We start from the raw sequence: 17,604 nt of genomic DNA on the forward strand, positions 1-17,604 counted from the left end.
TCTCCCCCCTCCCTGTCTCCCTCTGTGCGTCTCTGTCTGCCCTGTCTCTCTGTCTCTCTTTGTCTCTCTCTGTATCTATCTCTGTCTGTCTTTTTCTCTCTCCGTCTCTCTGTCTCTCTCTCCCCGTCTGTCTCTTTCTTTCTCTCTCTCCATCTCTCTGTCTCTCCCTTTCTCTGTGTCTCTCCCTGTGTGTCTCTCTCTTTCTCCATTTCTCTGTGTCTCCTTGTCTCTCTGTTTCTCTATCTCTCTCCATCTCTCTCTCTCCGTCTCTGCGTCTCCCTGTCTGTCTCTCTCTTTCTCCATTTCTCTGTGTCTCCTTGTCTCTCTGTTTCTCTATCTCTCTCCATCTCTCTCTCTCCGTCTCTGTGTCTCCCTGTCTGTCTCTCTCTTTCTCTGTCTTACTCACACCCTCAACCCACCGTCACTCATGTCCCCCCATTGCTCCACCATCTCACCCAAGTACACAGCTCAGCTGTCATCCTGGGTCCCCAGGCCCCGCTGGGGAGGAAGATGCGCCCTGGGGTTACGGGAGGAAGGGGACTCCCGGGCTCCTGGAGCCACACCCGCGCCCCTGTCCCCACCCTCCCGGCCTCTTCCCGACAGCGACGACCCGGCGAGGCGCCTTTGCATAATACATGGAGCTGTTTGTAATTCTCTGTGATATCTGGCGGCCCCCGCTTTGATGCGAGGGCGCAGTGACAAAGACCTGTTTGTTAACTTTCGAGGGCGTCTTTGACTTTGGTTTTGAAGTCTGGGGAGGTGGCAGCCCCCGAATTACTGGGAGGAGAAGGGGGAGGGAGGGGGGAGGCAGAAAAGGGGGAGAGGCAGACAGGAGGGGAGGGAGGTGGAGGCAGAGACGGAAAGAGGAAGATGGAGCGGGAGAAGGAGGTGCAGGAAAAAAAGGCAGAGACTGAGGAAGGGAGGGAGGGAGACAGATAGAAAGAGAGGAAGAAAGAAAGGAGAGAGAGAGGAAGGAAAGAGGGAGATGGATGGGGAGAAGGATGGAGGGGAAGAGAGAGAAAGGAGGGAGGAAAAGAGAGAGGAAGGAGGGACGGGGGGAAAGAAGAAGGAGAGAGGATGTGGGAAGGAGAGAAAGAGGGGCCGACAGCAGGCCTGGGGGCAGGGGTCTCGGGGAGGGAGGGAGGGAGGGAAAGAGGGACGGAAGGAAGGAAAGAAAGAAGGAAGGAAGGAAAAAAGAAGAGAGGGGAGAAAGGATAAGCAGGAGAAAGTAGAGAAGGAAGAAAGACAAGAGAGGAAGGGAAAGGGGAGGAAGCAAGGAGGGAGGGAGGGAAACAGGAAAGCACGAAGGAAGGAGGGAGGGAGGAGGAGGGAAAAGGAGGGAGGAGGAGGGAAAGAAGGACGGGAGGAGGGAGGGAGAGAAGGGAGAAGGGAAGGAGGGAGGGAGGGAGAGAAGGAAGAGGAAGAGAAGGAAGAAAGAAGCAGACAGCAAGGGAAGGAGGCAGGCAGGGAACAGCACAGCGGTTTCTCCGGCTCCTCAGCTCCTCCCCCTTCCCCTCAGCGCCTGACCCCCCAACCTGAACCTGACCGAGGCTGCTGGGGGCCCCTTCCCTGCGCCCTGGGGTCCGGGAAAACGGCTCACTTTCTTTCCGCTGAACGAGACCAGGACCCGGCTCCCGAGCGCCAACCCCGGGCGCCTTCGAGGCTGGGCGGTCCCTGGAATCTCCCTCAAAAAACAGTTAAGGGAACCTCTCCAAAAATCACACCTCCCTCAGGACACTCCCCAACTCCAAACGCGATGGGAGAAGGAAAATGAGAGCATTTGATAGAAAATGAAAGAAAGGAAATAAGAAAGAAAGAAAGAAAGAGAAAGAAAAAGGAAAGAAAGAAAGGAAGGAGACAGGGAGAGAGGGAGGGACACAGAGAGAGGAAGAAAGAAAAAGAAAGAAATAAGAGAAAGCAAAGGAAGGAAGGAAAGAAGAAACAAAGAAAGAAAGAAAAAGAAAGAAAAGGAGAGAGAGAGGGAGGGACAGAGGGAGAGACACAGAAAGAGATAGAAAGAGAAAGAAAGAAAGAGAGAAAGAAAGAAAAGAAAAGAGGGAAAGGGAGAAAAAAATCCACTTTATTTGCAGAAGGTCCTTGGCAGGAACCGTGACGCTTTTGGTTTCCAGGACTTGGAAAACGAATTTCAGATCGCGATGGCGAACACCGGCTTCCCCTGAAGCACATTCAATAGCGAGAGGCGGGAGGGAGCGAGCAGCAGCACATCCCACCATGAAAACCAAAAACACAAGTATTTTTTTCCCCCAGTAAATACCCCAGACGCCAGGGTGACAGCGCGGCGCTAAGGGAGGAGGCCTCGCTCCGGGGTCTGCCGGGGTCCGGCGCGTGCAGAAAGAATTGATCTTTACGAACCGGATCTCCCGGGGACCTGGGCTCCTTTCTGCGGGCGCTGGAGACCCGGGAGGCGGCCCCGGGGATCCTCGGCCTCCGCCGCCGCTTCCCAAGCGCCCGCGTCCAGGTTTGGGGACACTCGGCCGCTTCTTCTTACTTTCGGGGATCCTCCAGCCGCGTTCCATCTCACCAACTCTCCATCCAAGGGCGCGCCGCCACCAAGTTGGAGCTCATCCTCTCCCAAGATCGTGCGTCCCCGGGGCGCCCGGGTCCCCCCTCGCCATCTCAACCCGGGCGCGACCCGGGCGCTTCATGGAAAGATCCAGGCGCCGGGCTCTGCGCTCCTCCCCGGGGCGAGGGGGGCCGGACGGCTGGGACCCTCCTCTCTCCAGCCGGGAACTCCTGCTCTCTCTGTCTCTCTCTGGAGGAAAACTGGAGTTTGCTTTTCCTCCAGCCACGGAGAGAACGCGGGTAACCTGTGTGGGGGGCTCGGGCGCCTGCGCCCCCCTCCTGCGCGCGCGCTCTCCGTTCCAAAAATGGGATCTTTCCCTCTTCGCACCAAGGTGTACGGACGCCAAACAGTGATGAAATGAGAAGAAAGCCAATTGCCGGCCTGGGGGGTGGGGGAGACACAGCGTCTCTGCGTGCGTCCGCCGCGGAGCCCGGAGACCAGTAATTGCACCAGACAGGCAGCGCATGGGGGGCTGGGCGAGGTCGCCGCGTATAAATAGTGAGATTTCCAATGGAAAGGCGTAAATAACAGCGCTGGTGATCCACCCGCGCGCACGGGCCGTCCTCTCCGCGCGGGGAGACGCGCGCATCCACCAGCCCCGGCTCCTCGCCAGCCCCGGCCCCAGCTATGGAAGAGCTCACGGCTTTTGTATCCAAGTCTTTTGACCAGAAAAGCAAGGACGGTAACGGCGGAGGCGGCGGCGGCGGAGGTAAGAAGGATTCCATTACGTACCGGGAAGTTTTGGAGAGCGGACTGGCGCGCTCCCGGGAGCTGGGGACGTCGGATTCCAGCCTCCAGGACATCACGGAGGGCGGCGGCCACTGCCCGGTGCATTTGTTCAAGGACCACGTAGAGAATGACAAGGAGAAACTGAAAGAATTCGGCACCGCGAGAGTGGCAGAAGGTAAGTTCGTTTGCGCGCGGGCTCCAGGGGGGCCCTCCTGGGGTTCGGCGCCTCCTCGCCACGAAGTCGGCCCCGCGCGCCCCTCGCTCTGCACATTTGCAGCGCCCGGCTCGCCAGGGTAAGGCCCGGGCCGTCAGGCTTTGCCTAATAAAGGAAGCAAGGCAGGAGTGGACCCGACCGGAGACGCGGGGAAGTCTTGGGGAGACCGGCCAGGGGTGGCGGGTGGGGAGGTGCGGGGGGACCCAGGGAAGGTCGCAGCGGGGGTCGCGCGCGTGGGCACCGACACGGGAAGGTCCCGGGCTGGGGTGGATCCGGATGGCTGTGCCTGAAGCTGTAGGGCCTGAGATATCTTTTTCATTTTCATTTTCTTTTCTTTCCTTTTTTTGTTTTGTTTGCTTGAGACGGAGTCTCTCTCTGTCGCCCAGGCTGGAGTGCAGTGGTGCGATCTCGGCTCCCTGCAACCTCCGCCTCCCGGGTTCAAGCGATTCTCCTGCCTCAGCCTCCCGAGTAGCTGGGATTACAGGCGTGCGCCTCCAAGCCCGGCTAATTTTTGTGTTTTTAGTAGAGACGGGGTTTCCCCATGTTGGCCAGGCTGGTCTCGAACTCCTGACCTCAGGTGATCCACCCGCCTCGGCCTCCCAAAGTGCTGGGATGACAGGCATGAGCCACCGCGCCCGGCCTGGGTCCTGATGGCTTAGGATGTGGATTTCTGTCTCTGCCTGTCCGCCTTGTATTTACGGTCACCCAGACGCACAGACGAGGTGTCTCCACGCGCCTTCCCAGCGCTCAGCGCCTGTCGGGCTCCCCGAGATCACGGGAAGACTCGAGGCTGCGTGGTAGGAGACGGGAAGGCCCCGGGTCAGCTCGGTTCTGTTTCCTTTAAGGAACGCTTCATTCTTACTTTCTTTTTTTCCTTTGAACCTCGAGGCTTGATCTTGGTGAAAGCTGTTGGGTCCATAAAAACTACTCCCGTGCCCGCAGGTGGCCGGGATCTGGATGGGGCGCGAGGGGCCCGGGGAAGCTGGTGGCTTCGCGGGCGCGTCCTAACTCAAGGTTGTCAGAGCGCAGCCGGTTGTGTGGGGCCCAGGGGAGCTCCCCTTTGGCCCTTCTTCCTGAAACCTCAGTGGTGGATCGTCCCGTGGTGGAAATCGGGGAGTAAGAGGCTCAGAGACAGGGGCTGGACCCGGGGATCTCCGTGCAAACAGGACAACTGGGCGGCATGCATCTTAAGAATAAAATGGGCTGGCTGTGTCGGGGCACAGCTGGAGACGGCTATGGACGCCTATTATGTTTTCATTACAAAGAGGCAGAGAATCTAGCCTCGGCTTTTGCTGATTCCCAGAGTTGAGGTGCGAGGGTGAATTCCCCAAAGGTAATTCTTCCTGAGACTCTGAGGCTACCTGCTCTCCGGGGCCCTGCATTTTGGGTGAGGAGTGGCCCCGGGAAATAGCCCTTGTATTCGTAGGATGCACCAAGGCCCTGAGTTTGTCAAAGCGGAAAGCTCGCTACGGTTTACAAAGCAGTCCCCGGTTTCTGACCGTCTAAGAGGCAGGAGCCCAACCTGCCTTACCTTAAGAGTTCTTCTCTACGCACTGCTGCGGGCACCCGGCACTGTAATTCATACACACAGAGTTGGCCTTCCTGGACGCAAGGCTGGGAGCCACTTGAGGGCCTGCATTTAATTTAAGAGGGTTCGCAGTGCCCGGCCGCCCGTTCTGTGGGGTTGCTTTTTGGTTGTGCTTCGCAGACACTGATTTGCTGCTCTGACCATGTGGCCGCGGACACAGGAGAGCAAAGTGTCCTGCAGGCCTTTCGAAAGTGAGAGGAAAATAAAGACCAGGCCAAAGATCCAGGGACACAGGAGAGGAGACAGAGAGTCCCCGCTACATTTTCCCCTTGGTTGGATGCAGAAAGACCCCCGGGCCAGGACTGCTACCCAGGCTACTATTTATTCATCAGATCCACGTCAAATGGAGGTTGGAGGACAGGGGAGACTCTGAGGGGAGTTTTTGGGAACAGCGTGTCCCCGCCGAGCCTGGGAACCCGTGGATTTTGCAAAGCCTGCGGGTGCTTGAGGACTTTGAAGACCAGTTTGTCAGCTGGGCTCAATTCCTGGGGTTCAGACTTAGAGAAATGAAGGAGGGAGAGCTGGGGCCGTCTCCAGGAAAAGATTCACTTGGGGAAAGGAATGGAGTGTTCTTGCAGGCACGTGCCTTTTAGGAGGTGAAAGAGAAGGTGAAATCCACTTTGGAATAAGCGTCCAGCACTGAATCTAGCTCGGGGTGGGGTGGGGGGGACCCTGGTGTGGGTGCTGGAAGGAGGGAAGACAGAACAGGGTGCTAGTATTTACCCCGTTCCCTGTAGACACCTTGGATTTGTCAGCTTTGCAAGCTTCTTGGTTGCAGCGGCCTTGTCTGTGCTTCTTTGAGACTGTTTCGAGACTAAACTTCCAACTGTCAGCCCCTTACCCTTGACAGCAAGGGACATCTAATTAGGGCATCGAGTGCTTTTCATCTGTGCTCAGCAGGCCCGAGAGGGGCATTGGAGATGCCACTTCCACCAGCCCTGGGTTGAAGGGGAGCGAGGGAGACACATTTTACTTAAACCCCTGAGCTTCATCAGGGGCTGAATGTCTAAAATGAGGAAGAAAAGGTTTTTCACCTGGAAACGCTTGAGAGCTGAGTTTTCTGCCCTTCTGACTCCCCCAGCAAAGACAGACAGGCCACCATTATTGGAGATGAGAAAGTGCCATTTCTGGCACCCTGGTGGGGTGGGTGCCCGACCGCGTGTGAAAAAGTGGGAAGGAGAGATTTCTGCGCACACGGTTCACCCCCCTCCAGGCGCGGTGGTGCATTCAGGTACTCAGACACGGTTCTGCTGTTCTGGTGAGAAACAGGCTTCGGTAGGGACTCCTAGCTCCGCCAAATCCCGGAGGGACCCCCAGCCCTCCTGCGCTGCAGCGGTGGGGATAGCGTCTCTCCGTAGGGCTAGAATCTGCAACCCGCCCCGGGCCCTCACCGTGTCCTTCCCGGGCGTCCCGCCGGGGATCCCACAGTTGGCAGTTCTTCCTGAAATTCTTTCCCTTAAAAATATGAGTTGACAACCCACTCTCCTTAAAAAAAAAAAAAAAAGAAGAAGAAGAAGAAAAAAAAGGTTAGGTTATGTCAACAGAGGTGAAGTGGGTAATTGAGGAAACGATTCGGAGATGAGGCCAAGAAAACAACGCTCGTGCAAAGCCCAGGTTTTTGGGAAAGCAGCGAGTATCCTCCTCGGCTTTTGCCTTATGGATCCCACGCGGTTTTTGCGTCAAAGCGCATTGGTTTTCGAGGCCCCCCTTTCCACCGTGGGATGCACCAAGGGGTTCGCCACGTTGCGCAAAACCTCCCCTCATCGCGCGCCACGCTGCCTGCGCGGAGGACCCCGCGGGCCGTGCTGGGGGAGGCGGGCGCGGGCGGAGAGGACCCCGGGAGCCTTTGGTGAGGCGCTCCCGGCCTCAGCCCTGTGCCCTCCGCTCCCCACGCAGGGATTTATGAATGCAAAGAGAAGCGCGAGGAGGTGAAGTCGGAGGACGAGGACGGGCAGACGAAGCTGAAACAGAGGCGCAGCCGCACCAACTTCACGCTGGAGCAGCTGAACGAGCTCGAGCGACTCTTTGACGAGACCCATTACCCCGACGCCTTCATGCGCGAGGAGCTCAGCCAGCGCCTGGGGCTCTCCGAGGCGCGCGTGCAGGTAGGAACCCGGAGGCCCGGAGCCATCGCCTGGTCCCCCGGAGCGCACAGCACGCGTACAGCCACCTGCGCCCGGGCCGCCGTCGTCCCCTTCCCGGAGCGCGGGGAGGTCGGGTGAGGGGCGGGCTGGGGTTCCTGGACTTATGGAGACGCCTGAGGCCTGTAGGATGGGTTCATGCGTTTGTTTGCACCAACAGCAAACAAATATATATATACATACATATGTTATACACATAACAAATGAATACATGTTATACAAATATATATATATTGTATAGATTATAGATATTTGTTTGTCCTTGGTGCAAACACACCCGGTGAACCCGTATATTGGCCCCTGACTGCCTTCGGTTCCCGTGGGATTGGTTACAGGGGCCAACACATGCAAACAAAACTTTCCCTGGATTATACTTGGGAGATGAAGCTACAGATGCGTTCGATGCAGAGTGTTTTACAAGATTTTTCATTTAAAAAAATGTATCTTTTGGCCCCTGATTCCCCTCCGTCTTCCCGTGTGGCTGCACTGAAAAGGTTTCCTTAGGATGAAAGGAGAGGGGTGTCCTCTGTCCCTAGGTGGTGAGAAATAGGGTCTTCTGTTTCCTCCCTTTTTTCACCCACCGTTTCTATCTCCCTCCTCCCCTCTCCAGCCTCGTCCTCTGCTACAAAGCACCCCCTCCTCCCTCCGGCTCTGGGGAGCGCAGGAGCGCGTTGGGCATCTGGATGAGCAGACACCATTAGCGGGGCACGGGCTCCCCGAGGAGCGCGCGAATTCACGGTGTCCCATCAGACCAGGCACTGGGGGGCGGAGGGGCCCTGGGTGTGCGCAGAGGGACAGAGGCTTCCTCGGCACTCTAAACATTAACTTAAAGGTATGAATTTATTTCAGGGGTGCTGGTGGGGGAGCCTCCAAATGGCTGTTTCCAGCCCCTACCTGACAGGTCAGCTCCCCTGGAAGGTCAACTCCTCTAGTCCTTTCTCCTGGTCCTGGGCAGGACGGAAGTGGGGGGAGACAGAGAGAGAGAGAGAGAGAGAGAGGGAGGGAGAGGGAGATGGCCAGGATCCCCGGACCCTGGGGACCCCGTCAAAAATAAATGAAATTAAGATTGCCGACCAGGGAGAGAACCGTGACAAAGCAAAGGGCGTTCAAAGCAAAGAGACGCATTGAAAGCCCGTTCCCGTAGGATTGGTTATGAGATCAACATATTCAAACACAGCTTTCCCTGGATTTTGCTTAGGAGAGGAAGATGCAGATGCGTTTGATGCAAAGTGTTTTACATCTTTCATTAGATGTGTATATATATAAACATATGTAAATATATATAAACATACATAAATATATAAACATATATAAAGTATATAAACATATAAATATATAAACATACATAAATATATAAACATATATAAAGTATATAAACATATAAATATATAAACACATATAGAATATATAAATATATAAACATATATAATATATAGATATATAAACATATATAATATATAAATATATAAACATATGTAATATATAGATATATAAACATATATAATATATAAATAAACATATGTAATATATAGATATATAAACATATATAATATATAAATATGTAAACATATAATATATAAATATGTAAACATATATAATATATAGACGTATAAACATATATAATATATAAATATATAAACATATATACAAATATATATAAGCATATATATAAACGGATATATAAACATATATATAAATATATAAACATATATAAACAGATATATCAATATATATAAACATATATATATATATATATTTTTTTTTGGCCCCTGATTCCCTTTGGTTCCCGTGGGACGGGTTATCCAGTCAACACATTCAAACACAACTTTTCCATCGAGGTTGCTTAGGAGATGAGGATACAGATGCGTTTGATGCAGAGTGTTTTACAAGCTCTTTCATTAAAAAATATATATATAGGTAGACATTTTGGCTCCTGATTCTCTTCCGTCGTTCCATGTGGCTGCATTTTAAAAGGCCTCCCTACAATGGTTAGGATTAAATAAACCCTCCCCAGGCATCTTTACCGAGGGCTGTGGTCCCCAAAACGATACAGCCCAGGAGGGAGAGAGGTTTTGGGGACTCGGAGGAAGGACCGTGTCCCTCCTTAGGGCGTCTGTGGCATCAGTGAGGGAAGGAAGCTGCATCAGACAGGGGTTTCCTCGCTGTCCAGCCCTCTGGCAGAAGATGGATTGGACGGCCCCGTATAAATTAATGAAAAGATTAAAGTTTCGCTAAAGGGGACATCAAGTTTATGTCATCTCCTGGTGTCTGTGGGCCTGGGATCTGTAATATATCCCAGCCCTTGATGTACTGTTTCTATAAAAATAAATTACTTGTAATTTAATTGCACACTCTTTCTTTCCGTAGTCTATTACCGACTGGAGCCCCTTAGTTCGGCTGCAGAAAATTGGTTGTGGGGTGTGTGCACAGACCCCGAGAACACACCCTAAAATAAAGACAAATCGGGGACAAGCCGGGGGTTATCGATTCAGGGGCCGCATGAAAATTTAACGACGGTCAAAATAATCATAAAAACAAACATGGGAATGGAATAAAAGACATAATTCTCCATCGCCGCGGGGGAAAATGATCCTACAATAAAGGCGAGCGGGCTTTGAGTGGTCGTAATAATCAATTAGTTCAAACACGGACGTCCCATGTTGAGGGGAAGGGGATGAGCAGGGACAGAAAATCAACCGTATTTTAATCTCATTTCTTCGGGAATGTGTTTCAGGACAGCCTGTCCCGTGCTGTGAGCGGATAGAGTTTCAATTTACTGTGAAAATGTGCTGTAAATAAATTGAGCATCCGATGGAAGCTGTTCCTGATTAACCTTTTATTTTTAGCGTAGCCCTGCAAAGTGCTATCACCCAGCTGTCAGGGTTCTAATCGAAAGTTATGAGACCACGGTGAGGGGCAGCCGGTAATTGAATTACAACAAATATCTTCGGGTTGATGGCGCAGAGCTAAATTAAATATCATTACTCACTGTCTGTAATGGAAATCAAAAGGAAATCGCATTACGGCATTTGTGAAAGAAAGCGGGGAGTGCTGTTTAATGAAGAAATAACTGTCTTAACCAGTGTCACACACTTCACTTACCATATTCGGGCCTAATTGGAACGGATCGTGAATCACTCCAAGACTGATTTATTAGCGCTTAACGCAGCGGCTAATTCATCACTTGGATTCTTCATCATTTTTTTTTTCCTCTCCCCGTGTTGAAGGGAGAGTGAATGAGGCTTTCCACGTTTCAGTAGGATTTTCTTTTTTGAAAAATGCCCTTCCAGAGGGCTTTTGGGTGGCTGGCTTGCTTTCTGGAGCCTGGAGGACACAGGCGGAGAGCTCAGGTGCCCACGGAGGACGCACAGTGACAGTCACTTGGACGGTCAGTGGAGGTGCAGGTCTGAAGGCACGAGCTTTGGAAATTATGGGTGAATTTCGATGTCAGCAGCAGGCAGGGGCCTTTTTGGTGGGGGGTGAGGGAGGGTGACTTTGCTGGGAAACAGGATCAGGTCTTCCAGGCGCGCTGCAGCCCAGCGGGACCCACTCTGGAAATGAAAAGCCACTTCCGAAAGGTGGGCGGGAGGCTCGGTGTTGGGTTCAAGACCAAGCTCACGTTGCGTTGTGTAGACCCCTGGGTGCTCCCAAACTCTGAGGGTTTTCCGAGGTTCCCCTTCATAGGGACACCGGCCCCGGGCCATGCACAGTGGGTAAGGGTGGCTGTGGACCGAGGGACCCAGCACGTGTCTTGCCCACAACAGCTGGAGTGACTAGTTCACTCACTGCCTTGGCTGAGGACGCCTGTCTGTGTACGAATTATTTCTCTTGGGCAGTGACTGCCTTGTGGGTCAGGGTGCAGGATTTCTGCCACAGAAAACCTGTTAGGAGGAGTTAAGTGACTAAGACTGTCAGGGAGGTGGCCAGATTACCAGGCATAGGCTCAACTCCCTGCATTCTCCAGCTGGTCTGTCTGGGGAGGAGGGGATTGTCAATACTGGGAGAGCGGAGGAGGATTGTAGGAGGTGAGAGGTGGGTGGAATTTGCACGCAAATCTTGACATGAGGCCTGTGTGAATTTCTCCAGCCTCCTGAGGATCCACTGCTCTATTGCACTCAACTTCTTGATAGCTTCCCCCAAGACTCAGAAGTCTTCAGAGGGTCAGAATACCCCTACCACAAAGCCTGCTATACTTGGGCGTCCTCATGACCCTCGGTCATGAATGGGGACCCTTGGTCATGAATGGGACTCCTTCAGCTCCCCAGGGCTTCCGAGGAGGCCGAGAAGGGCAAGACATTTTCTGGGCCTGGTGTGTCCAGAGCTAGATTGGAGAAGGGGCTGGATTTGGAACTCTTTAGCCATCAGCTCGCCCTCTGTCTTCGTGGTTAAAGTCGGAAGGTGGAAAGTTGGGTTCTCCTACAGGGTCTACAGGAGTTGGGGGACGGTGCGCCCACATAGAAAGCTGGAAAGTTCGACAGTCCACTTCCACTGTCTCGGAACTCACTTTTTCACCTTAAATTCATCAGTGTTAACGCACAGGTCTCACTTAGGCAGGGCACGGAGGGTTTAACAATTTCTAGTTCTAGGTCAGGTGTGGTGGCTCACACCTCTAATCCCAGCACTTTGGGAGGCCCAGGCAAGTGGATCACCTGAGGTCAGGAGTTCAAGACCAGCCTGGCCAACATGGTGAAACCCCGTCTCTACTAAAATACAGAAATTAGCCAGGCGTGGTGGTGCATGCCTGTAATCCCAGCTACTTGGGAAGCTGAGGCTGGAGAATTGCTTGAACCAGGGAGGTGGAGGTTGCAGTGAGGCAAGATACTGCCACTGCACTCCAGCCTGGACGAGAGAGCAAGACTCCGTCTCAAAAACAAAAAAAAAGCAAAAACAAAAAACAAGAGACCAGCCTGGCCAACACGGTGAAACCCCGTCTCTACTAAAAATACAAACATTAGCCAGGCGTGGTGGTGGGTGACTGCAATCCCAGCTACTCGGGAGGCTGAGGCAGGAGAATCGCTTGAACCTGGGAGGTGGAGGTTGCAGTGAGGTGAGATCGTGCCACTGCACTCTAGCCTGGATGAGAGAGCAAGACTCCATCTCAAAAACAAAATAAAACAAAAACCAAAAAACAAAACCCAATTTCCAGTTCTAGGTCAGGTGCGGTGGCTCACACCTCTAATCTCAGCACTTTGGGAGGCCCAGGCAAGTGGATCACCTGAGGTCAGGAGTTCGAGACCAGCCTGGCCAACATGGTGAAACCCCATCTCTACTAAAATACAGAAATTAGCCAGGCATGGTGGTGCATGCCTGTAATCCCAGCTACTCAGGAAGCTGAGGCTGGAGAATTGCTTGAACCTGGGAGGTGGAGGTTGCAGTGAGGCAACATAGTGCCACTGCACTCCAGCCTGGACGAGAGAGCAAGACTCCGTCTCAAAAACAAAATAAAACAAAAACAAAACAAAAACCAAAACACAAAACCCAATTTCCAGTTCTAGGCCAGGTGCGGTGGCTCACACCTCTAATCCCAGCACTTTGGGAGGTCCAGGCAAGTGGATCACCTGAAGTCAGGAGTTCGAGACCAGCCTGGCCAACATGGTGAAACCCCATCTCTACTAAAATACAGAAATTAGCCAGGCTTGGTGATGCACGTCTGTAATCCCAGCTACTCGGGAGGCTGAGGCAGGAGAATTGCTTGAACCTGGGAGGTGGATGTTGCAGTGAGGCGAGATCGTGCCACTGCACACCACCCCTGGTGACAGAGCAAGACTCGATTTCAAAACAACCACCACAACAAAGCAAAAAAAACAATTAAAAAACCCCCCAATTTCCAGTACCAGGTAGTCAGTGATGCAGGGCTGGAGACAGAGGGGCGGTAAGTGTCTGGGCACCCATCATCAGTCACCTCCCGGCTCCCAGAGGTGCAAAGTGCTTGGTTCATCCTCATGGGAAGGATGCTCTCTGGGGAGGCTGGGCTGGGTTCACAGGGCTCCACATCTCTCTCTGCTTCTCCCCAAGGTTTGGTTCCAGAACCGGAGAGCCAAGTGCCGCAAACAAGAGAATCAGATGCATAAAGGTGGGTGTCGGGACTGGGGGGACCTGAAGCTGAGGGAGCCTGCTCCAGGAGGGATGGGGGGCGACGAGGTGCTGGCTGAACTCAAGACCACCAAACTGACACCTGCTCCCTGTCGACACAGGCGTCATCTTGGGCACAGCCAACCACCTAGACGCCTGCCGAGTGGCACCGTACGTCAACATGGGAGCCTTACGGATGCCTTTCCAACAGGTAGCTCGCTTTTTCTTCCTCTGAGGATCCCTAGGGACCCGCCGCTCCCCTCCCCTTTCCCCTATTTGCTTCCCCATCCTGACACTCCTAGTCCCTCCCTGTCCCTGCAGACTTCTCAGCTGGCCCTCAGAAAAAAAGCAGTAGCTTTTCCAAGGAGCCATTTACAGACACCTTGGCACATATTAAATCAGGCTGGGCCAGGCGGGGTGTCTCACGCCTGTCATCCCAGTACTTTGGGAGGCTGAGGCGGGTGCGTCACCTGAGGTCAAGAGTTCAAGACCAGCCTGGCCAACTTAACGAAACCCCGTCTCTATTAAAAATACAAAAATTAGGCTGGGTGCGGTGGCTCAGGCCTATCATCCCAGCACTTTGGGAGGCTGAGACAGGTGGATCACCTGAGGTCAGGAGTTCGAGACCAGCCTGGCCAACATGGTGAAACCCCGTCTCTACTAAAAACACAAAACTTAGCCGGGCGTGGTGGCGCACACCTGTGATCCCAGGTACTTGGGAGGCTGAGGCACGAGAATCACTTGAACCTTGGAGGCGGAGGTTGCGGTGAGCCAAAATTGCGCCACTGCACTCCAGTCTGGGTGACAGAGTGAGACTCCAAGACTCCGTCTCAAAAAAAAAAAAAAAAAAAAAATCAGGCTGTAAAACTCCACTTTTGGGAAGGTGAACACACACAAGCCCAAACAGAAATCTGGCAAAAACCAGAGGGGTGAAAAGTGCACCCAGTCAGGCACCCGCACCTGGCTTGCTGCCTGGTTAAGAAGGGCGGGTGCCTGCGCCTGGATATCAGAGATGGGACAGACACACATTCCATTTTCACCACCACCCCGGAGTGCCAGAGGGCCTGGGGCGTCTGCCTGGCCCCTGGCCCCTGGCCTGGGCTCTGCACCTCCGAGCTGGAGACACCCTACTCAGCTCCCCTTACTTTGGAGTGAGCAGCGCTTGGGTGCCCAGCTTGGATTTGGGGCTTCCAGGGAGTCACGGGTCGGTCGCGGAGCCCAAGCTTCCCAAGGGCGCCCCAGCCCTGCTCTGGCTTAGTAGGGGGATAGGATGGGGGGAAGCGGGGAGCTGCGTGGAAGGAGGTGAAGCGTCACAGGAGGAGAGAGCGCAGCGCCCACGTGCTCCCTGCCTGAATGCGCAGGCGCCCCTTGCCCCTTAGGTCCCTAATTTGGGGGTCGGGAGTGCATGTGCGGGCGGAACGGGGTTGGGGGGCTCTGGCAGGGCGGACGTTCTTCACCTCCGTTCTTCACCGTTTTATTCCAAGGGGACAGGCTGGGGTTTGTATTTGGGTGCGTGTTCGGCGAAGGGCCGGAGGTCCCACCCCTCTGGCTGCAGCCTCAGGTGGCTGAGGGTGTAGGGGCTTGGGGGGTGGCGGTGGGGAGCGGAAGGTATAAACGTATAAATCATAAATGAACAACTCAGAAATGGGCCCCGAGCGCTGGTCGCCGCGAGCTCTCCAGCTGTCCCTGGCCCAGGCCCGAAGGAGAGGGGTCCGCATCCCTCCTCTCCTGGGTACCTGGCCTCGAGGTGGGGGAGCCAGCCCACTTCTTGTACCGTCTCTTGCCGACGGCAGGACCCAGTGAAATTAGGCCGTTGGAGTCCGCAGGCCTGCCTGGCTTTGCGCACCGGAGTCTTGGGGACCTGGTATCCCCGGGAGAGGCTTGGGGACCTGGTGTTCCGGGAGAGACTTGGGGACCTGGTGTCCTAGGAGAGGCTTGGACACCTGGTGTCCCGGGAGAGCCTTGGGGACCTGGTGTCCCGGGAGAGCCTTGGGGACCTGGTGTCCTAGGAGAGGCTTGGGGACCTGGTGTCCTAGGAGAGGCTTGGGGACCTGGTGTCCTAGGAGAGGCTTGGGGACCTGGTGTCTCTGGAAGAGGTTTGGACACCTGGTGACCCGGGAGAGCCTTGGGGATCTGCTGTCCCGGGAGAGCCTTGGGGACCTGGTGTCTCTGGAAGAGGCCTGGGGACCTGGTGACCCAGGAGAGCCTTGGGGATCTGGTGAACCGGGAGAGGCTTGGAGATCTGTTGTCCCAGGAGAGGCTTGGAGACCTGGTGTCCCTGGAGAGGCTTGGGGACCTGGTGACCCGGGAGAGGCTTGGAGACCTGGTGACCCAGGAGAGTCTTGGGGACCTGGTGTCTCTGGAAGAGGCTTGGACACCTGGTGTCCTGGGGAGAGCCTTGGGGACCTGGTGTCCCGGGAGAGGCTTGGACAACTGGTGTCCTGGGGAGAGCCTTGGGGACCTGGTGTCCCATGAGAGCCTTGGGGACCTGGTGTCCTGGGAGAGGCTTGGGGACCTGGTGTCCCATGAGAGCCTTGGGGACCTGGTGTCTCGGGAGAGGCTGGGGGACCTGGTGTCCCAGGAGAGCCTTGGGGACCTGTTGTCCTGGGGAGAGGCTTGGGGACCTGGTGTCCCAGGAGAGGCTTGGGGACTTGGTGTCCCGGGAGAGGCTTGGAAATCTGGTGTCCCGGGAGAGGTTTGGAGACCTGGTGTCCCAGGAGAGGCTTGGGGACCTGGTGTCTCGGGAGAGCCTTGGGGACCTGGTGTCCTGGGGAGAGGCTTGGGGACCTGGTGTCCTGGGGAGAGGCTTGGGGACCTAGTGTCTCGGGAGAGCCTTGGGGACCTGGTGTCTCGGGAGAGCCCTGGGGACCTGGTGACCCGGGAGAGGCTTGGACACCTCGTGTTCCAGGAGAGGCTTGGGAACCTGGTGTCCCGGGAGAGCCTTGGGGACCTGGTGACCTTGGAGAGGCTTGGGGACCTGGTGTCTCGGGAGAGCCTTGGACACCTGGTGTCCCTGGAGAGGCTTGGGGATCTGGTGTCCCAGGGGAGGCTTGGGGACCTGGTGTCCTGGGGAGAGGCTTGGGAACCTGGTGTCCCCGGGAGAGGTTACGGGAGCTGGTTGGGGGAGAGAACGTTGTGAGCCGAAGTCCCTGAATCCCTGCAAAGAGAGCGCATCTGGAGCTCCCCCGAGGGCGTTCCAGATGTGGGCCCCCCTCCCATGCGCTTTGCAGGGAGCTGTTCGGATTCCCCTGGCCCGGCTCGCATCCAGAGGCAGCGCCAATTCTGGGCCAGGGGGAAGGAGAAAAGTCGGGTGTGGGGTCGTCTCCAGGGCTGGAGAAGGGGCAACACTCCCTAGGGGAGAAGAGGCACGTTGGGGGTTTCCGGGGGCGCGGGGCGGAGCAGGCTCCCCAGTCCCCATCCTGCGCCCTCACCCCGCCGGGTCCGCTCCTGCAGGTTCAGGCTCAGCTGCAGCTGGAAGGCGTGGCCCACGCGCACCCGCACCTGCACCCGCACCTGGCGGCGCACGCGCCCTACCTGATGTTCCCCCCGCCGCCCTTCGGGCTGCCCATCGCGTCGCTGGCCGAGTCCGCCTCGGCCGCAGCCGTGGTCGCCGCCGCCGCCAAAAGCAACAGCAAGAATTCCAGCATCGCCGACCTGCGGCTCAAGGCGCGGAAGCACGCGGAGGCCCTGGGGCTCTGACCCGCCGCGCAGCCCCCGCGCGCCCGGACTCCCGGGCTCCGCGCACCCCGCCTGCACCGCGCGTCCTGCACTCAACCCTGCCTGGAGCTCCTTCCGCGGCCACCGTGCTCCGGGCACCCCGGGAGCTCCTGCAAGAGGCCTGGGGAGGGGGCTCCCGGGACAGTCCACGCACGACCCAGCCAGACCCTCGCGGAGATGGTGCAGAAGGCGGAGCGGGTGAGCGGCCGTGCGCCCAGCCCGGGCCTCTCCAAGGCTGCCCGTGCGTCCTGGGACCCTGGAGAAGGGTACACCCCCGCCTCGCTGCGTCTTCCTCTGCTATACCCTATGCATGCGGTTAACTACACACGTTTGGAAGATCCTTAGAGTCTATGAAACTGCAAAGATCCCGGGGCTGGTCTCCGAGGAAAATGCCATTTCTTCGTTGCCAGCGATTTTCTTCACCACCATACTCCTTCCTTCATCCCCAGAGGCTGCGGAACGGGTGTGGATTTGAATGTGGACTTTGGAATCCCAGGAGGCAGGGGCCGGGCTCTCCTCCACCGCTCCCCCGAGCCTCCCAGGCAGCAATAAGGAAATA

General features: G+C 55.4%; 1 protein-coding gene across 1 annotated transcript; it reads left to right on the forward strand.

The window, feature by feature from the left end:
• The first annotated feature begins 3,211 nt into the window (after positions 1–3,211).
• Positions 3,212–17,027, forward strand: LOC129025175 (short stature homeobox protein). The gene is made up of 5 exons (XM_054473487.1): positions 3,212–3,488; positions 7,012–7,220; positions 13,272–13,329; positions 13,451–13,539; positions 16,782–17,027. Exons 1-5 carry the CDS (start codon positions 3,212–3,214, stop codon positions 17,025–17,027), a joined length of 879 nt encoding a protein of 292 aa, XP_054329462.1.
• The last annotated feature ends 577 nt before the right edge of the window (positions 17,028–17,604 follow it).

Source organism: Pongo pygmaeus, chromosome Y (genome assembly GCF_028885625.2).
Source record: "Pongo pygmaeus isolate AG05252 chromosome Y, NHGRI_mPonPyg2-v2.0_pri, whole genome shotgun sequence".
Classification (NCBI taxonomy): Eukaryota; Metazoa; Chordata; class Mammalia; order Primates; family Hominidae; genus Pongo; species Pongo pygmaeus.

Excerpts from the sequence above, each read along its gene's own strand:
- LOC129025175 (XM_054473487.1), top strand. The coding sequence starts at position 3,212 with ATGGAAGAGCTCACGGCTTTTGTATCCAAGTCTTTTGACCAGAAAAGC. Across the intron at positions 7,221-13,271 it reads TCTCCGAGGCGCGCGTGCAG|GTTTGGTTCCAGAACCGGAG; the intron begins GTAGGAACCCGG and ends CTTCTCCCCAAG. Across the intron at positions 13,540-16,781 it reads TACGGATGCCTTTCCAACAG|GTTCAGGCTCAGCTGCAGCT; the intron begins GTAGCTCGCTTT and ends CCGCTCCTGCAG.